This window comes from Ctenocephalides felis, unplaced genomic scaffold (assembly GCF_003426905.1).
Source record: "Ctenocephalides felis isolate EL2017-DRISC unplaced genomic scaffold, ASM342690v1 CF-g0.4_SCAFFOLD_03572, whole genome shotgun sequence".
Classification (NCBI taxonomy): domain Eukaryota; kingdom Metazoa; phylum Arthropoda; class Insecta; order Siphonaptera; family Pulicidae; genus Ctenocephalides; species Ctenocephalides felis.
Window position 1 is genome coordinate 3,802,425 of NW_020539726.1, and position 23,298 is coordinate 3,825,722.

The 23,298-nt window shown below is 29.5% G+C and overlaps 1 protein-coding gene across 1 annotated transcript in view; it reads left to right on the plus strand.

Annotated features, from left to right (window-relative positions):
- Positions 1-1,990: 1,990 nt before the first annotated feature.
- LOC113387912 overlaps positions 1,991-23,298 on the plus strand; it is a 111,080-nt gene continuing 89,772 nt past the window's right edge. Inside the window, exon 1 of the mRNA XM_026625298.1 lies at positions 1,991-2,222. Within this exon, the coding sequence (XP_026481083.1) occupies positions 1,991-2,222 (232 nt within the window). The remainder of the gene's footprint in view (positions 2,223-23,298) is intronic.

Below are 23,298 nucleotides of genomic sequence, written 5' to 3' on the forward strand. Positions count from 1 at the left end.
TATACGCGACCGGATTTGAACCGGATGAATTTTATCTTTTCTATCTACAAATCACAAGTGTAAAAAATACATGCAATTCGCTTATGAGCTACCGGGATATAATGAAGCTCAATACTGTAAGCGTATGAATTAAATCATATTGATCAGATTTTTGTGTTTTTTGCGCTATATTTTTAAAACGCACTGCAGTTCCAGAAATTATACAACACTTATAGTGTGTTCAAAATGTTCAGAAAATCTTAAGACGTAAAAATCCTACTTAAAGTTGATACATTTAATATGAACAGATAATTTTTTTGCAAAAAAGTATTGTATTAAAAATTAGTAGTTGGTAATGGACATCGATGGACAATCGATGACGATATAATTTATATAGTTTGAAGTTATAACCTGTAACAAAAATTAAATTTCTTACTATTCTTGATACGTTCAAAGATTCTACATACAATACTCCGAACATTCGATTGGCGCATAAGTATTGCGGATTGAGACGCACCCTTCAGAAGTCTGGAGTGTACCGAAACTTTCTTCGAGTATGCTCTCAACAGCAACCTTCGAATGTTTTTGGACATGAAGGATCCTTTGAAAATATTTTATTATAATTATCTCAAATCCTCAGCTCTTCAATATTTAATTAGCTTGTTTATATCCTTTCTATATCTAGAAGTATCGTACAAAAGAAGCAGTTAACTCATTAAATTGTAAAGCTCAGTTCAGTAGATATGAATAACAAAAGGATTATTCGGGAATAATATATATTTATACAACCACAAATTTTTAATAATATTAAGGCTTTTTACTATGATTCCTTTACATCAACTTTGTATTCCTATAAGTCTCTCATTAATCAAAACGTTAAACTTTTATTGATAAGTCGTTTATTTATATATGTCGGGAAGTTCATGCAATATGCCTTTGCAAAATGCCACTTACAACTATCTGTTTTTTAATTTCTTGTAGGGTAAGTTATAGTAATCGCAAAAAAATCGAAAATGAAAATTATTGTATATCTTTACGTTTGAAAGGTTTCTGAACATTTTAGCACACCTCTGAAAACGATTATGTTTGTGTGTGTGTGTATGTATGGATGTTTGGATACAAGTTTTCGTTTTCGATTTCGGGCAGCAAATCAACCGATTTGAATGATTCAAAGAACATTCGATTTCCACTGATGGGGAGACATGCTGATTAGTTTTTGGCAAATACAGGTCCAACCGTTTCGAAGATACAGGGCAAAAAGTGCCAAAATTGGTAATCAAGGTTTTGGATGATTCAAGAAACATTTTATTAGTATTGACGAAATAAAGAATCGATACCTTTATATATGCTAAATATTTCAGTTATTAAAAAAACATTTTTTTGGATATTATTAACCGAACATTGAAGTACGATTCTGATTCGATTTGCTTAAATGCATATTAATTACTATAGTTATGTTTTAAACTTTAATATTTTATGTTAAATTACGTGTCAAGTACTGCATATATTTATGAACACGGGTAAGAGCTATTTTCAGTTGGCAACATATTGCTAATTATATTTTCAAGTGAAAATCTTTATCACTGCTGCCTGACAACAGGTTGCTCGAAGTGGAAAATAGATAAATATATATTTTCAAATAACATTTTAAATGAATATTATTATACTGGATTTAGCAATATAATTTATTGTTTCACATTTGTTTGGTATTATGTTCACTATTTGACATTGTTTTACGAGTGTTTTCAAATATATTCTCATTATAAAACTCACGATCACCATGAGATAATGTGCATATATTACTTTAAATTAATTTTACTCCGAAATTATTATTGTTAAATTAAAAGAAACATTTTGGCTTATAAGATTTTACATATTTGACAACAGATTCTATTATTGTCGCAAATTGTCAAATATGTTGATTTCAAAAAGTGTTAAAATATATGCGTGTAATTTTCTTATAGATGATAAAAATCATTCATCTATTCCAGATGTCTGAATCGCTGTCGTGATGGACGGCGGCCGTCGCGGCTCAAAGCAGTCGCAGTCCCAATCGAATTCGCTGCTCCAGCAGCAGCAGCAGCCGTTGATGCGCAGGCAGCGCTCTCTTGAGTGGCGCAGGGAGCGGCGGTATTCTTCGAGTGATGAGGAAGAACGAGTAAATCGCTCATCACGGACAAGAGCTGCTGCTATTGAAGGTCAAGTGATAGCTGCGTATATGGCGCAAAGCAAGTTTCCCAGTGGTAAGTTATATTAATTTATCCACAAAACTCATTTTCAATATGCGTGCCAGTTATGCATTTGTATTATAACATAGATAAATTTAAATAAGATACAAAAATATTTGGAATCAATCGTTTTGTCAGGACATATTGACATACTCGTATATACTAATTACACACATATAAAATATATGTGTGTGTATATGTAAATTTAATATGTGTCACTTGAAATAATTCATAAAATATAAAACCAAAACTAAACTACAACAAAACCAAATAATTTTGCACTAAATAATTCCAGATACGCTTTATCAGTAGGTATAGTAACAAAATTATTTAGTTCCAATTATATTTGATAGCCTTGGTTAAAATTCATTTAAAGACATCGCTAATAATACCCCTCAAGAATTGATCTTCAATTAATATTTTCTTTTTAAAATCTTATTTTTTTAAATTTACTTTTTATTCAATTTGCCTTCTTTTTAATTTAAACCCGATTGATATGAACTTGATATTTCGTTACAATTATGAAACAGAGATGTAATTTAAAAAGCATGGTACCTGATAGGGCGATCGAATTTTATGAAAAATTAAATATGAGTTATTTAGTATTGTTCATATTGGTGCAAAACGTTAAGATATAAAGGGCATACAATTTTATTTATTACACAACAAAAATGTTTATATTGATTCGTTTAACTAATAATTTTAACTAATTATTATGGAGCCAAAATATGTGCATAACAAAATAATGCGTACTGATATAATTTTATCATTTATATTATTATATATTTTACATAAAACTAGATAAGTTTAAAGGTAGATGCTAAATTATCGTTTATGAAGTCATTGACCTCCATTTTCTAAAAATATGCAGGCTGTACGCATGATACGTTTCCTGAATCAATCAAATTAGTGAATCCATTTTCCGGAAAAAATGGCAAAAATATGAATGTGTGAAAAATTGATTCACACGTACATAAAATTGATGCCGATGTGACAATTTTTATGTTAGTACGCTTATCAACGTTTTGTAATGTTCTATTTATAAAAATTATCATAAAAGTTTTATAACTAGTGGTGTATATGCGATCGTGCCTTAAGGCAAATTGCTGGAACTTTCAGTATCGTAACAAAATGTTCGAGGAATATTAAATGTTTTCAAATAATAATTACACTGATATAAATACTGAATTACAAAGTTAAAATTATTTCTCCCAGTCATTCCAAACTGAACGTTTTTTAAACCATTCAAATCGATTGATCCGTGCGCCCGAAAACGTGGACAAAAAGTTGCGGACACACAAAACACACACACTTTTGTTCTGAGGTATGCCAAAATGTTCAGAAATCTCTGAAACGTGAAGATATGCAAAAAATTTTATTTTCGGCTCCTTTACCTTTACCCTACGGGAAGTTAATAAAGGATATTATCAAAAAGTTTTGTATTTATAATGTTTGTTTCAAATCTTAAAGCTAGCCGTCAGTTAACTATTTCCAAATTTGACTTTGTCGCATACTTGTATGATATAAAAAAGTTAAATACACTCTAGATATCAATTTTCAATCATTTTGAGAAAGATATTTGTATATATAGTATGATTTTTACTTATCAAGTTATACGTGTGAAGATTTCTACTTTTCCCACTGAGCGATATGATTCGCACGTCGTCGTCGTGCTGCTTCATATATAATTCAGTTTGTTCATACTTATAGAATATTACATAAATATTCCATCAACGAGTTTCGTTTTGATTAAAAAAGTTTTTTAAGAAGTCTGCTTATAATATAGTTTTTCTAATCTACACGCCTTCGTAGTGGCCAATTTCACAAGCTTCTAAGAAACAGCAAACAAAAATGACCACCGAATTAAGAGTAGTTAATTACGGTGTATTTATAGAAACCGTGAACTTGTGTCCTGTTTCTATGTGATATAGAATTCATGTCCTATTTTGGTGTGATGATAGAAAATATATAAATATAACATAACAAGATGTAAGTGGCACTCTTCTTTAAGGCAAGTTGCAAAATGTGTGGTTATGGTGTAAATAATCAAGCTAATCAGTGAGAAATTATTACATTAATATGTGAGAGTTTTACAAATAAACTGTGTCGCGGTAGGGTATCATATCATGTGAAATGTTTGCACATTATTAGTTTTTATTCTATATAATATATTTGCTGTTGATGTCGAATTTCTTTTATTCGAAAATTACATTGTCAACTTCCCGAAGGAGAAGTTTATGTTTTCATAAAAAAATCCGAATTGCTAATTTTATGTTTTCTCGACGTTTCAAGCCATTCTGAATCGAATGAGACCAAATTTGGAAAAAGTATGTGTGTGAGTGTGTGTGTGAACAGATTTTTTGCCGTAAATCGACGTTTTCTCAAAAACGGCTGGACCGATTTCAAAAATTTGAAAGCCATTTGATGTATCTCGATGAGGACTAGCGTTTCTAACTTCTGTACGTCGATCGGCCAAGCCGTTTCTTTGTAAATCGCAGAAAAGTGAAAAAAATTTTGTCCACGTTTTAGGCCGCAATTCTGAATCGATTTTGAAAATTCAAAAACTGTTCGAAACATAATATTTGGGAATGGTACTGATTGGTTTTAGGTGAAAATCTACCAAGCAGTTTTCTTGTAATTAACTGTTGAAAAAAAAATAGAAACCGATTTTTATGGAACTTCTTTTGGGCGATATACTCGTATGGCATGGTCTTATAGAACTTACTGAAATATTACGCCCTTACGACAAGTAGTTTAATTTTAAACATTCATCAAAATTTGAGAAAATGAGTAGTTTTTTGATGTTTGTTAAAATTAAAATTAGATGATCAACTTGGTATAACGATAGAGTACTTGGTCTTAATCAGCATACTCAACCATTAAAGACCTGCGGAAACTGGTTCAAATATAAAAATTGTTGATTTGAGTTGAAAATTTGCTTTTAGAAAATAATCCGAGTTAACATGTTCGTTCGTTTTTAATTATGGGTAATAAGTCCACTCGGAATACTTTCAATCATTCATAAATTGATTTATTTTTTATTGATTAAGTAGATTATTTAAACATATCGGGAAGTTCATGTAACTCGCCTCAAAGCTAAATACTAAACCAACTAGTTTTATATTGATCTGCTGACTTTTTTTAGAACCATACAATAAATAAGTTATTTCAGAAATTTTTCTGAAGGCAATGCCACGCGCTCTTACGAATTTTGATCGTTTATCATGATATTAGGCATTTTGTAAAAAAATGGAAATCGTGGCATAAAAATAATTATTACTGTAAATTCCTTTGCTAGTACCAACTTTTTAAAGAAAAACATAATAAACTCAATATTAAATTGTATTGTTATATTTTTTTAAACTCAAATCCACTTCAATTTTTGCTCATCGGTCAATATGCTGTTTAAAGTATCACATACAGTTTTAGGTCTTTCTTGAAGAGAATAAGTTATTTAAAATTTATTCTGATTTTTATGAAAGCGCACAATATACAGGAGAACACGTTTTTTTTAAACTTAATTGCGGTGGAATAATTTTATTGTCTGTAATCGTTACCGAAGTAAGTTACCTGTACTTTATTCTTTTAGAGGTATAAACAATGGATTTATCCGGAGGTATAAATAATGGATTTTTTATTTATTTATACCCGACGCTTTCACCATTGTGACGGATTAAAGTTGATGGCCCCTTTCTTGGAGGTATTACAATGTCTGCCACTTATTATATCTTCGCATTGCATCCCCAATTACGTAAGGGTTACTCCAACTCCTTAACCAGACTTCTATAAACACCCTGTAATTACCTGGAGAAACTAAACCAAATAACTGCACGAATGAAAGAGAATGTACTTTTATCTTATTTAATTCAACTAAATATTATTACAGATCAGAGGGCATGACTGTATCCACGCGTACAGTCATGTCCTGTGCCTAAACTCTAACGTACTGATGAATTTTTATTAATTACTAACGTAGTAGCGTAACGTACGGAACGGTGTATAGTATAAAGGAGGGAATAGCTAGTAAACAATACATCTGACCATTGCTGGAACAGGTTCTCCTCTTCTGGCACAACAAACACCACTATACACAAAGCGGGTCTAGAGACTCGCTCCTGGATCCGACCGACCTCCTCGGAAGAAGTTACATTTCTTAATGACATTTTTCAATCCTTGACTTGGACCTTATTTTACAGAAACCCTAGTAGAGAAGTAGGTGGGGGAGACCATTTGCACTGAGCGTTGTGCAACCTTTTGACAACAATAGCAATTATCGTTACAATATACTTTTTTGCGTTTTTTAGCGGTCCATCACCCTATGTTAAAAATCCGTATTTTTATTTATAGTAGCTGGCAAATTCTTCAGTATACCACATAATATGAAAGATTAGTCACAAATACATATTTTATATGTATAGAGCTATGTGTGCACAGAAGTACAATATCAACTCATCTGTCTGCTTCCTCAACGTGTTCGGATTCCGTCTCGTGCAATACCGCAAATATTATTCCTATCGTGTTTGCAGTCCTGAATACCTCATCGCTTCACCGAGCGTGCTCTCCAAGACGTCAGCTTGCCGCCGCCGTGGAGGTGTCTGCTGCCGTTGCATTCGGACGATACTAATAGACCAATCGACGTGGAAAGTACCGCAACATGAAATACAAAATCTCAGTAAGAGCGTTTGAGTTAAATTTCAACCAGACTTTCAGCCAGATTCATGTAACAGAATCGACGAATGATAACAAACGTTTAGTTTTGATTATTATATTATCTGTTCTTTGAAATTTGATATATGATTATTATCGTCGAGAAAAGAGGTAGATCTTGCAAATTAGTTTAGATGCATTCTTAATTAAATTGTAATAGTGATAAGGCTTTATAGCCCTTAGCTCTTTCGATACGAATCAAATTTGAAGTTGTGATCTAATATAGTAGAACAGACATCAAACATGCTTGAAATCCGGTTTGAAGGACCAATTGTGGCGAGAATCACTTTGTTTGTTAAGGGAATTATTAATGAATAATCGCGCCACCATGAAAATTTAATGAAGCAACGATTTTTTTACTTATTTTCTCATACTTTTTGCTAGACTCTCAACTTGTAATTTATATTGTATTGTACACTCTAGTATAGGTATTTATAACCCCGAAAGAGCCCTGGTTGATTACAATAGCGAAATGCGAAATAGTCAAACTCGAACTTGATATCAATTTTCTTTATTTTAGTCTTTCAGTATATTTCGCTTATAGTTCAAATGTTTGTTTCAATCCTAATTAACTGCGAAAACTTATGTGTGAACTTGACGACATACCATAGTATAATTTTGACAAAGGATAGTATTTCAAAGTTTATCAATTTTGAAAATTTTGAACTCATAGTTGAACAAATAGTATATAATTCTGAAAATCCAGACGTTATTTTCGGTTACGGTTCCAATTCGAAAAGATTAAAAGAACAAAAACGACGGAAATTAACCACAATAACTATAAAATGACACAATTAAATGAATTTTCATGTATTTTGATGCTCATATAGACAAATATAATAAAATAATTCCAGCTTCTTCCATACCAATTGATTATAGGTCTGAACTTAAAACAATATTTCCTGAGATTTTTATAGAGTTGAAAATACGATCGGCGATAATAGAAACGGTATAGATTGCTAACTATTTGAGTTAACCTTATCACCTTGATACATCATTGTTATATAAAATATCTTAAAATATGAGCAAGATAGAATTACCTATAAATTTTTCTATAATATTAAAACTGAATTGTAACTGTCAAAATAATTTGAAAATTAAGTGTTACGGCTCCACTATGTGAATTGTATATATTGTATTAGTCATTAACTTCCGAAGGAGAAATTTACGTTTTTATCAAAAAATCCAATTCGCTAATTTTATGTTTTCTCGACGTTTCCATTTCCAAAGCCATTCTGAATAGAATGAGACCACATTTGGAAAAAGTATGTATGTGTGTGTGTTTGTGTGTGTGTGTCCGTGTATATGTGTACATGAACAGATTTTTTGCCCTAAATCGTCATTTTCTCGATGAGGACTATCGTTTGTCAGTTTTGTGCGACGATCTGCCTAGCCGTTTCTTTCTCATTTGGAAAAAAGTGTTAAACGTTTCGTCCACATTTAAGCTCATACTACCGAATCGATTTTGAAAAATTAAAAACTGTTCAAAAGTTATTATTTGGGAATGATATTGATTAGTTTTAGGTGAAAAATTAACTGTTGAAAAAAAAAATTTAAGCCGATTTTTATGGAACTTTTTTTGGCGATATATATCATGGTCTTATAGAACTTACTGAAATATTATGGCCTTACGACATGTAGTTGATTTTAAAAATTCATCAAAATTTGAGAAAATGAGTAGTTTTTTTGACGTTTGTTAAAATGAAAATCAGACGATTTACACTTGGTCTTATTGAACACACTAAATCATTAAAATCCACGGAAACTAATCAATTATAAAAACTATTGATTTTTGAAAATTTGCTCTTAGAAAATATTCCGAGAAAACATGTGCGTTCGTTTTCATACTTTAATCATTCATGAATGAATTTATTTTTAATTCATTAAGTCGATTATTTACACATATCGGGAAGTTCATGTAACTTGCCTCAAGGCAAAATACCAATACCAACTAGTTAATTTTGATTAATTTACATGGTTATTGTTGCCAAAATGTCATATCCACTAACGAAATCGATAGTACTATTTAGAACATGCTTACATTATCAGAAACGTTTGATTACCTGCTTAAATATTTGCTTTTCATTAACTATACAAAATAGATTTACCGTTGACTTGTATTTCATAGTATACAGTTAATTTAGTTGACTTTCGCTTAATATTTGCAGTCCATTATTGTATTTTGCGATTTGCTTTATGCGCGCAGCAGTAAACTCAAAGCTATATGCCGTTGTCAGATTCAGCGAAACAGGAATTAATAGAATCCTCTACATAGGATTCTTCAATTAATACGCATCCTAAAGTCTAAAACATTAAGCGGGTTTCATTTGACGATTAACGGTTTTATAACGAAATAATCCTGTTCTAATTGAAAATAAACAGCACTTTAATTGCCTAGTAATCCTATCTATAAAGCTAATGCCGTTCGGGACAAACGAACTAATTATATGATTTGAAAACACGATCAATGCTGCTGAACGACAATTAATTTTGTACTAAATGATGATCAAAATTTATTATACATCATTTATTTAATTCACTTATATTATGTCACAGTTTGACATAAAAACTATGTTTATGACATAGTGCAGATTTCTTAATAACATTTTTGTTTACTATAAGTAAAATATAAGTGTATTCATATACTTTCATTTATATATTATGTATTAATAGGCTGTTTTAGCAGTAACTAAATATTGTAGAAGTATAACAATAGTTATTGTTTTTAAGTTATGCATATTGAATTACATTCCATTTTAAAATAATTTGTCTACAAAATTGGACATACCAGATTTTTTTGCCATGTAGATTAATATTCAAAATTTACGTACATTCTCTCTATTTTTGAATTTGTCACTCAGAAAGTATTTAAAAATGTAAGTTTTATTATCTCAATTTAATTTTGACATTACATATTTTTCAGAAAAGTTCTTAAATGGTGTTACTTGCATTATTTTTAACATCGCGAAGGAGTAGTTTGTTTTCATAAAAAAATCCGATTCGCTAATTTTGTTTTAACGGCGTTTCAAGCCATTCTGAATTGAATAAGAATTTGGAAAAAGTATGAGTGTGTGTGTATGTGAACAATTTTTTTGCCTTAAATCGACGATTTCTCAAAAACGCTTGAACCGATTTCAAAAATTTAAAAGCCATTCGATGTCTCTCAATGAGGACTAGCGTTTCTCAGTTTTGTGCGATGATCGGCCAAGCCGCCTCTTACTAATCAAGAGATGCGTGAAAATTTTTTGTCCACGTTTTAAACAAAATTTTTTACTAGATTTTCGAATATTCATCAACTATTCGAAAGATATTATTTGGGAATCAGACTGATTAATTTTCAACAAAGACCTGCCGAGCCGTTTCTTGGTGATTAACTGTTGAATATTGTTATGACATTTTTTATGTTAGACATCATGGTTCTAATAAACTAACTGTAATTTTACGGTCTTACGGCAAATACTTCAATTTTAAAGATTTATCAAAGTTTGAAAAAAATGAAAAAAATCTAAATTTGTGCCAAAAGTCGCTTTTGTGATGTGATGATATATCATGAGTATATCATGTAATTATATTAAGGGCTACGTACATAATATACGTAATCGTGCGGTTGAAAATTTTATCTAAATATCTGAATTTCAATTTCGGTTGATTAAATCAATTATTACACATTTCGAGAAATTCATGCAAGTTGCCTTAAAACAAAATGCCATTTTCAACTGGCTTTCTGCATAGATATTGCGGCACTTCTCAAGATGTGTAATCTAACTATATCATCCACAAATGAATTTTGTGAAAAATTGATGAAAATATGTCACATGTTATAATATATGGACTTAAATATATTCAAATATTTTTTACTACACATTATTTATGCACAAAAATTTTTTGAATGGTGACTAAAAACAGGCTCAAGAAAAAAATACTTCTGCAAAAAAAATTTTTTTTAATTGCAAAAGAAGTTCAGTGCCAATATCATATTTTTTATCATAATCTTAACACTGCAGTAGCTAGTTCATAACAAAAGCTGTAAATATGTTACTCATCATATTTATTTTATGTCAATATATAGCAGAAATATAAAAACCAACGTAATATTTTTGTCAGAACTGTTAGTGCTTCTTTCACGATCATTGAGATGATGCTCTTTAAGACGTCTCTAATTGATTTTCAATTTCCGTCCTTGATGAAATGAAGCCCCATGATTGACTTGCAATTAACTTTGTTCTATAGACATTCATTTGCTCGAATCAGATTTCTTATGAACACACAAGACATGCCAGTACTTACTGTGAATCCATACAAAATTTTAATTATTTGGAAATGTTATTAACATTACTTGATGAGTGTACCTGCGTCATTAATTTATTCGATATTAGTATAGATTATATTTAGATATATATTAGTTAATTAGGCTCGGTGCCTTTAAATACTTAAGGGTTCTTTATAGGGGCGTAACTAATTTATAATGCTAATAAAAATTATTGATTTTTATTAGAATCGTATCATAAATTTGATGTACCTGCGAACATAGTATTCAAGCATCCCATATTAATCAACAATTCAAATATTTATATGCAGGTGTATGTATAGGTCTACACAGAGTGTCCCAGTACTTAACGTCACGCTGAAACATATTGACCTTAACTATTCTGAAAAAAAAATCTCTCAAGTTGAGCTTTTAAGAGACCATTATTTGAATATTGTCGTTAATTTTTGTTGGTTTTGATAATTTAAACTTTGGAACGTTAATCATGAATAACATTTCATTGTAAAAAGTTATAACATAATTATCCCAAGTTTTCCATAAAAAGACTTTTTGATAAATAATGTATTTAAAATTTGTAAATTCGATCGACTTTGAGAGGCCCCTTCAAAAAAAAAGTTCTAAAGTGTGCTGGCAACGGTAAAATAGTTTACAATTTTTTTTTATTAAAAATTTCGAGTAAAAAACGAAAACCTAACTAGTGCTGGAACTTCCTAAAATTGCTGAAACTTCCCGTACCGTAACGAGAAATCTTAAATGTTTTCAAATAGATTTTTATAAAGATTGTAACATTGTTTAATATTTATAAGAATTATATTTTTTTTTTTTTTTTTTTATATTTGACTTCGTTATATAACATTTGGTCATATACAAACATAATGAATATACATTAAGAATAAATACATAACATCTTATTACTAAATTAAAATTATATAACTAATTTAGATTTTACAATAAATTCATATAATATTTTATAATTTCTTTCATTTCTTATTATGCAAATCCATGCAATTGGTTTTATTATACTTTTGTCGTCATAATATTTGTCCAGCATTTCTTCTCGTTGTTTTATATACCTGCTACATTTCATAATAATATGTTCTATATTTCCGTCTTCTTCTCCACATTCACAGATAGCTGAAGGCCTAATACCAATTTTATATAAGTGACTTGGAAAATTGCCATGGTTTAATCTGATTCTACTTAACGTAGTTACAAATTTTCTATCTTCATTTTTAAGACTTTTAAACCAAGTTTTTTTTCTAATTTTATTCTCTATAGTCTTATATGTTTTTCCCTTTACCGTGTCATCCCAAATTTTTTGCCATTCCTCTTCCACATTTCTTTTACTTATGTTTTCCACATCACTTTTCAGCATAATGTCCATTTTTTCTCCTTGTTTCGTTGCTAATTTTGCTAATTTATCCACCTTTTCATTTCCCTCTATTCCATTATGTCCTCTGATCCACGTAATTTTTATCTCATTTCCTATCAATTTTATATTTTCTAACTCGCTTCGAATTTCTGTATAAATTGCTTCCTCAAAAAGATTTTTTTTGTTTATGCTTATTAATTTTTCTACACAACTTTTACAATCGGTATATACAATTGCTCTTCTTATGTTCAAGTTTTTAATATATTTTACCGCTTCTCCTATAGCTACTAATTCCGCAGTATATACTGAAACAAAATCTGGTAGTTTTATCAATTTTTGAAATTCTTTCTTCTCATGGATCATGGCACACCCTACTTCATTATTTACTTTAGAGCCATCTGTGTAGATTTCCTCATATCCTCTACTGTTTATAATATTTGTCTCTTCATTATTAATATTGACAAAAAATTGTTTACCTTCATCAAACCATAATTTTTTAAGATTAACGTTGTTTTCATATATCTTATAAACATTAGTTTTCTTCATGAAATTCAAACTGTCTACCATAATATTTTGCTTATTATCCCAAAATTTATTATTCTCCATTAATTTTTCCAATTCTTCTAATCCACTAATAATATTTGGCTCTCTTCTTAATATCTTCTTATAAATATATTTATGGATTAAATATTTCCATCTTAGTTTTAGAGGTAATTCTCCACTTTCAACTAACATTGCATTTATTGGCGTGGATTTCATTGCGCCAATACATATTCTGATACATCTATATTGTACTTTATCCAACACCTTTACATGTGGACTACTGTGATAAGCAATGCTACCATAATCTAAAATTGGTCTAATCAAAGTTTTATATAGCTCTAAACTCGTTTGTGGATGAGCACCCCACCATGTTTTGTTCACCACTCTTAATAGGTTTATCCTTTTTTCTATTTTCTTTTTAATATCTTGTATACATTCTTTAAATTTCAATTTTTGATCCAACTTGACTCCTAAAAATTTATTACTATTTTTAACCGCTATTGAATGCTCTTCCGTACTAATATGAGTTGGTAAATCATTCAACCTATGTCTTGTGAATACCCCTATCGAGCTTTTCTCATCCGACAGTTCCAAGCCTTTATCCCTCAACCATCCATGAAGTTTTTTAATATTTTCCTTCATAATATTAAACGCTAGATTTAAATCCCTTTGTTCTACATAAATGAGTATGTCATCGGCATATTGTATAATATTCGTACCTCTTACCCAAATATTATCTATATCTCTTACATATATAGCATACAATAATGGGCTAAGTATACCTCCTTGTGGTAGTCCTTTATTCACTACTCTTTCACCAATTATTTTGTTATCTTTCTTAACTATTATATTCCTTTCATATATATTAAATGTTAAGGCTGACACCAATCGGAATGGTAATCCTATTTTAATTAATTCTTGGAACATTATACTTGGGACGACATTATCATATGCCCCTTTAATATCGCAAAAGAGTGCCACCACATAATTATTTCTTGAAAATGCCAAATTAATATCAACCATTAATTTACATAAATTATCCTTCGTACTCAGCCCTCTTCTGAATCCGTATTGACTTTTAGATAATATTTTATTTTTCTCTACAAACCACTCCAATCTTCTCTTTATCATTAAATCTTTGGTTTTAGCAACACACGATGCTAGTGATATAGGTCTGTAATTATCTGTATTATCTGCATTTCCATTTGTCTTTTTAAAGAGAATTATATTATATTTATTCCAGTCTCTAACTATTTGTGTATCCAACCAGTACTTATTGATTAATTTTAATAGCACTTCCTTACCTATATTTGGTAATTCAGATAACATAACGTAATGAATATTATCTATTCCTGGTGCAGTGTCTTTTCTCCTATTCATTGCGACGTCCATCTCCCATATATTAAACGGTTTCATGACTTCTTTGATATAGTTTTTATCTTTCAAGTATTGCAATCTCATACAACTATCCTTTACTCCCATTGGGGCTATTTTATTCAATAACATATCTATCCAATTGTTGTCGCATCTTTTATTTTCTTTTTCAGTATCTTCTCCAATATTTTTCAATCTTTTAATCATACTATATATTTGCTTGGTTGGTGTGTTTGGGTTCAGAGTTTTAATGTAGTTATCCCAGCTTTCTTTTTTCTTTTGCTTTAACTTTGCTCTTACCTCATTTTTAACAAGATTACATTGTAAATAGTTTTCTAAGTTCATATTTTTCCTATATTTTTTTTCTGCTTCTCTCCTTTTTTTAATTAAGGTGTTACATTCTTCATCCCACCAAATTTGTTTTATTATCCTTTTTTTTACTATTCCTTCAGTTTTTGGGATACTCTTCATTGCTGCTTCATTAACAATATCCACAAAAGTGTCATAATTTATTTCTTTTTTTGAAATCTTAATTGTTTCAATTTTCTCTTCAATTTCTTTTCTATATTGCTCCCAATTAGCCTTACTACACCTCCATTTTCTATTAGATGTAGTTTCATCAAAGATCTTTTTTTCATTTAATTCCATTATTATTGGATAATGATCTGAGCCTAGATCATCATTATACATATCCCATACTATTTTATGTGCTATGTCTGAAGAGCAGATAGTAATATCAACTATTGATTTACATATTCTATTACTAATTATTTATTATTATCGTTTAATATAAAAAGTTGGTTCTCCTCTATCGCTTCCAGTAGTCTACGTCCTTTTGTATCTTCATAGTCACAACCCCAAGCTTGACTATGGACATTAAAATCTCCTCCAATTATACAGGGTTTTTTAATTCCATTCAGTAAACTATTCCATTGCCCTTCTGAAATATTAGCCTTTGGTGAAACATATAATGATACACATACTATTTTCTTACTTCCTAATAATATTTCTGCAGCACACATTTGACACAAATCCATATTAATGTATTCCCTATTAATTTTATATTCTTTAAACTTCATATTTTTATTAATCAATATAGCAGTTCCTCCTTTTCCATCTAATCTGTCTTCTCTAATTATAATAAAATTTTTAAACTTGTATTCCTGAGTTATTTTAAACCAAGTCTCAGATATCAAAATAACATCAATGTTTTCTTCATAAATAAAATTCTCTAAACTTTCTCTATTTGACGGTAAAGATCTTGCATTCCATTGCATAATTTTAATATTTTTATTTTTAAATTTTTTCATATTTAAAATATTAGTTTTATTTTTTTCCATAATAACTCTACTTGCCATAATTGTTTTGTTGTTGAATTTATTATATTTTAAACTATTATTCCGTACCTGTATCTTCAATAACATTGCCTATTTTATTAGTTTCCATCACTGCTTTTTCAGTACACAATGATTCTATTTCTTCTTCCAGGGCTGTCCATATATTCTCTGTGTTTATCTCTGTTTTATAACTTAATCTGTGCCTTATTTTGTTAAAAATTTCTTTGAATTGTTGCTTCATCTTCTTTTTTTTTTCTTTTTCATCTTCATTTTTATTTGGGTTATTTTCTTCACTATTGTATTTCGTTACTTCCTTTCTCCTTTCCTTGTATTCTTCTGCATTTATTCTTTTTTGTCTTCCTTCAATTCTTAATGTCGTGTGCTTAGGTTTTCTAATTTTCAATATATTTTCTTCATTAATTTCTACTTCTTTTTCTTTAATATGATTTAACATTTCAAACTTGTTATTATTAAATCTTTTTAATTGATTATCTGATTGTTTAATTAATGAAGGAAATACATTTTGATAATCTCTGTTATAAAATTTGGTCTGTACTATATCTGCATATGTTCTCTTACGCAATATTTGCTTAGCTTCACTTATAGAAATATTCTGATATGCTTTCAACTCCTTTAATTTTTTATTATATAAATACGTTTGACAATTTCTATCATTCGCTTGATGATTATTTCGGCATAAAGCACATATTTCTATTTGGCTCACACATTCTTTTACATCATGTTCATCCGAACATTTTCTACATCTTTGCCTGCCCTGGCACTGAAGACGAATATGGCCGAACCTCCAGCATTTGTGGCACTGTATAACATTTTCAATAAAAGGTTGAACCTCGCAAGCTACTGAATGAATAAATACATTTTCTGGAAGATAACTGCCCCTGAACCAAATCTTCACTCTTTGTGTTTTATAGCTGCTATTATATGCCTTTTTATTTTTAATACACTTCACTTTAATAATTTCAACATCCGTTTTAATGCAACTCATGATTTCATCTTCTTCAATCTCTGGGTCTACATTAAATATAATACCTATTCTCGTAGTTTTATGCTTCGGAATATAAGTTTTAATATTATACTCGTCCAGTAATTTCTGTTTTACCACTGTATTAGCACTCTTCCAATCATTAAAACATATTTTTATTTTATTTATACCTATAGCTGCAACATTACTTATCTTATTACTAACACTTGACACTTTTGTATGTAAAATTCTTCCTAACGCCATTGGATGTAGTCTACCCAAATTTTTATCTTTTGATTCTGCATATATAACAAATGGACCTTCGTTCCTTTCATCATAATAGAAAAACTCTCTTCATAGGTTTTTTTATTTAAATTACTATCCATTTCTTCATTTACTTCACTTGCCCAATCGATATTTACATCATTTTCATTAATTCCATCATTATTAGTTTTCTCTAAACGTGTTTTGTTAACTTGTACTTCAATTTCACCTTTTTTCCTTATCACATTTAACTTTTCGCGATTCTTATCAAATATTTTATTACTTAACAATCTTCTTTTCTTTCTAAAATCTATTACTCCCTTTTTAATACTTTTCTTATTACTTTTTTTATATTCACAATTTTTAACTAAATTAATTTCACTAACTTTTGTTTCATTAATATTATTATCCAAATCATTTATTTCATAATCACTAATGTCATCCATTTCGTATTCAAACTCTTCTATTGACGTAATTCTGTTATCAACTGGATTCAATTCACAATCCTCAAAATCATGATGACCACTGTCATCGTCGTCACTTTCCTGGCCGTACTGGCCAGATTCCATTGTTCACTTACTGACTCACTCGCTCTTATCAGATTATGTAAATTTATTTACCGATGTGTATCGCACGAATGCTCGATGCAGACTGCAAGAATTATATAAACTGAATTGCAAGGTTGAAATCATTTGTTTAAAGTATATCAGAACAGAATTAAAATTAAAATTTGAATTATTTTCGATATTTAAAAAAAATGAAAAAAAAAATAAAACAAAGCTCTGTATCTTCGAAAGAGCTAGACCCGCCTCTACCAAAAATTAATCACATCTTCTCCCAATCATTATAAATTGAATGTTTTTTAGATCATTCAAATCGGATATTCCGTTCTCCCAAAAACTCGATATGTATTTTCTGTTCTCTTTGTTCCGTATCTCCGTAAATGCTGGACCTGCATTTGCGAAAAACTGATCACCACATCTCCCTATCAATAGGAAGCGAATGTTTTTTGAACATACAAAACACACAAAGTTTTGATTGCTGTTCAAATAAATAAGAACAAACTTTTTCATGTATTACACCGATATAGTTATCTGCTCGAGTTCAAACAATAGTTGAGCAAATAACGAATGACCAAATGAATTATTTATATGAGTAGATGAATTGATATATTTCTTTAAATAATATTTGTTGTTATATTTTTTCATATAATGTGCTCATTATGAATAAAATTAACTAACGTTGTAGCAAAATAACAATCAAATAAAAGGCGTAAAATAATAATTTTTAAGTTGTTTGTACTACAATTCTTCGTTACTTAACACTTTGAAGACCGCATCCAAAGTCGTACTTTACTCGCACTAAAATGGTCCGTGATACGTTTTATGTTATTATGATTAACATTTCAGCGTTTTAGAACAATTAATTTTATTTAGTGTATTTCTGGTATCTTTTTAATAAAACAGGTACGATAATAATGATTTTATAAAAACATTAAATAAACAAAATAACTGAATAAATTTTATATTCAATGTGAATAGCTAGTAATCTTGCAAAATCGATACGTTCGTCGTTTTCTATCAAAAGCTCCTTCCTACATTTTGCGGTATAGTATTTGATCGAGCAAAAGCACTCTCTGTTTTTCTTGTTAGCACGTCCAGGTTTTGTGTTCTTTTACGGTTCGTATGTTTTTCCAATTACCGTTCGCCATATGATCTGTCCGTCATTTCTGTGACATGCGTCCTGGGACTTTAATAGCGTGCGGACTGTGTGCGACTATGTCTCCCTTGGTGCATTTCTTTCGAAGGAAATCGAGAATCCTAGCCTACGTTTGCATTCATAAAATTGAACCTGTTTCATATTTAGTTGCACACCACTCTCTTTTTAGGTTTGTGATTTGTGATTACTGATACATTTTAAAGTATATTAGTATATTTTAATCTAGCTGTAACTGCTGCAGCTAGATTAAAATATACTACATTTTGCTTTAAAACAAGTTGCACAAATTTTCCGATGCTTCTACATAATCAACTTAATCAAGAAGAATTGATATTCATCTATTTATATCAAATATTCAACTGTTTATTTCAAAAATAACATTTTCGTTTTCACTAAAAAATAATCGACAGAATTTTCAGTAGAAGTCTTTCAAACATACTTAAATATATGTAATTGTATAAATTAATTAACTCGTTTTAACTCAAAATATTTTATTTCATCTATTTCGGTGTTTAAAAATGTATTTTAATTAATTCTGGGCGTCAACTGTAATCAGTAGCTGCCTACAAAACACCACATAACGTACAAGTGCTTTGGCATAGATTCTGATTAGAATCGCTTAAATGCGTGACGAATTTTCAAAAATTTTGGAATTTCGATAACTTAACCGCTTATCGTAGGCCTATATTATTTTAATATGTTATTTTAGACAAGGAAACTTATCGTCATTTAAATAACAAATGATTAGAATAGTTTGCGATCATTCAAAATTGATTTAAAATTGTGGGGTAAAAATTTACACTAACTCGGCCGATAGTCGTACAAAACTGATAAGCGCTAGTCTTTATCGAGTTATTGTACATCGAATTTCATTTAAATTTTTGAATTCGGTCCAGCTGTTCTTAAAAAAAGATCGACGAAAGTCAAAAATTGTCTCATTCAAATCATAATGGCTTGAAAAGTGGAGAAAACATGAAATTAGCAAATTTTTGCGCAAAAATAAACTTTTTATTCGAGAAGTTATAAATTACCAATGATTTTATATATCTACGTTTTAGAGCAATCCAATTACTATATAACATCTTAAAAAATATTAAATAAAAACATTTTATTTATTTCACATACATTCCAAGAAAATGTCTACATTTTACGGAAAAAGTGTACAATGCCCAAGAGTGTTCCCATATACTTATTATTGTATCACGTATACATCTATAAAACTGTATACATGCTTGTATACTATTTTCAAAATATAATGCAGAATATTTTCTTCCGAGAATAAAATTACATATTACCAAAATCTAAATTTAAGTATGTCCAATTGCAATTAATTTATTATTTGACTTTTCACTGAGGACATGAATTATTAATTTTGTATAAGAATTTTTGGCGTTAAATTTGACCATTGGCATGTACTAGATTTACCTTCCGACTATATAAATAATCAATAATGATTTTTGAAACTAATAATTCTGATATGTATTGCGAATTTTTGTATAATTGGTGAAAGAGCAGTTATTAGAGGAATGTTGTCGTCGCCTGCCTAGAACAATTCAATTTATAATTAGCGAACAATTTTGCACAAATTATTTCAAATTTTCATAATTTACAATATGTAAAGCGGAGTTCATTTTGTGTCATTCGTGTTTTATATTTATATTAGATAAATTATATTATAATTTCGATTAACTAAATATTTACGGGCCAATATCGATTAGAATTTTTTTGATTAAAAATGTTGAAAAACATTCGAAAAATTAAATTTTTGCTAAATTATTAGAATTTTGTGTCAATCAACAAAGATTCCTAGAAAAGAAATACAAATAAAAAACTAATAACGTTTTCTAGTGATCATGGTTGATGGTACGATATTGAACTATCTTGATGTGCCAGCTTTTGTCAACAACTTCCAATTAGACTTGTTTGCGCAACGCTTTTCCGCACTGTCTTTCTATTAATTGACTCTTGTACAAACACTTCCATATTGGATGCTACGAGGTCAACTTATATTAAAACTATCACAACTGTTTAATTAATATTATGGCCAAAGTCAAATCATTCCAATTAGGTTAAAACATTTTGTACGATGCGATTCTATTTTTGTCGACTAACTCTATATAAACTCTATATAACTCTATATAAAAGCATCGATGCGAACAAATTTTTTCAGCATTATTGTAATTATCAAACTGGAATATTTTAGAAAAGAAATTATGATATCTAATCTTAGTTTTATGGAATATCATTATAAAAAATAATTACGATATATAATATGAATTTTACGAACTATATTTATAAAAGAAGTAATTAATATATTTAATTCGGTTTAGTATCTATGATTATAATAGTATAATTAACTTCCCGTAAGGTAAGTTATAAAAACGGGCCAAAAATCAAAAATGAAAATGTTTGCATATCTTCACGTTTTGAAGGTTTCTGAATATTATGGCATACCTCAGAAAAAATGGATATGTGTGTGTATGTGTGGAGACAATTTTTCGTCGAGAATTTTGGGCGTATGGATGAACCGACTTAAAAAATTGAATAAATAGAGCAATCGAATAAATAGAGAATAAATAAATAGAGCAATCGATTCCTGTTGATAGGGAGATGTGCTGATTAGTTTTTGGCAAAGGCAGGTTCTCGGTACGGCGATACGAAGCAAAGAGTGCAGAAAATAGAAGCCGAGTTTTTGAGAGAAGGAGTATCCGATTTGAATGATCCAAAGAACATTCTGCTTGTATTGGCAAAACAATTGATTTTTAGAAAAAAATCTAAATCATGTTTTTTTTTTAAAAAAATTGTTTTGTATATAGAAAATAATTCAGATTTTAATTTCTATTCTGGCTAAAGTTCTGAAGCTTGCTGATATACTTCAAATAATTAATTTTAACTTTGTAATTCAGATTTTATTTTTATAAATCTTAGGAAAAGTTACAGTATTTAAAATAATCTAATTGGAAAAATTTAGTGTTCTTCGATCATTTTGTTACGGCACGGTAAGTTCCAGCAATTTGCCTTAAGGCACGATGCCATACTCCACTAAATTATTTATAGATTGATATCAAGCATAATTATATTTTTGGCATTTTTATTTGATTATTCATTTATATTAGGCTATACATACGTTCAGGGTCCGATCCCAACTTCGGTCAACCTCGATATCAATCTGATAATGTTCACATTATAGATATTTCACTGCAACAATAAAATATATTTAATACACATATCTAGTATATAGTATTTATTAAAGTCTTCCCGAAGAAGAAGTTTGTTCTCATCAAAATATCCAATTTGCTAATTTTATGTTTTCTCGACTAAAAGCTATTCAGAATCGAATGAGACAAAATTTGTAAAAAGTATGTGTGTGTATATGTGAACAGATTTTTGACCTTTCGTAAACGTTTTCTCAAAAACGGCTGAGCCGATTCCAAAAATTTAAATGCCGTTTGATGTAACTTGATTAGGATCATCGCCAATTTTGCGCGATGATCGGCCGGGCCGAGTGATCATCGTGTGTAAATAACAGAAAAGAGTTTTTGTTTTGTGTTTATATTGTGAGCCAATTATAAGATTTTTAAAAAATATATTCGCATATAAATGATAATATCGAGCAAAGAATTGTTAGTCAACTTTAGATATCCTGTGTCGATACAACATAGAGAAAATATTTTCTCTAAAAATACAATTGCCTGATTTTCGCACTGGAATTGACGAGACGTGCAGTGTCCTCGCTCTCATGCAATATTAGCTTCGTTTTGTACTCTGTTGATATTTGTTTGTTGCAGATCTGTCTACTGTGAGTCAGTAGTAGGTACTAGCTAAAAAAAAACTACGTTATTTCTCAAAGTGAAGTTTGTTTGATACATGAACAAGGTCTTGAGTTCAATATTTGATACAGAAAGTAAAAACGTGTCGAGCGTTAGCAAATTAAGTGTTTGTTTATATTTGATGGTAATGTTTCTATAAGAAAGTGATATAAACTTTCATTTATATATATATATATATATATATATATATATATGTATATATGATTCTATTATATAGAAAATATAATATAAAGAAACAATATTCTAATCTAAAAAATATTCTTACTATTCTAATATTGATATATTGATAATATGGGTAGCATGGTGGCTCAAGTCGTATTACTTAAGAATATAGAACTATAGTATTTTGTGCATTTAAGACTTTTTTTAGTCATTAGTTCCATTATTTCTCCAGATGTATAAAAAATTAAATTAAATTCTGTTCGTTTAAGGAATTTTGCACAGGTCAAAGTTTGGATTAGAAGCTGATAACATAATATATAAAATTTATACCATTTAAATATGCCCAGACGATAGTGAAATAACTATTACATACAATAGGGATAAAAACAGAAATCTTGTTATTTACATATCGCCCGTAGGTATGCGGTTAAGAGCGACGAGACCTGAATCAGAGGTCCCGGGTTCGATACTCACTTTGAGCAGCCTGTTGTCAGACAACAGTGCAACGATTTTCACTTGGAAATAGCAATTTGC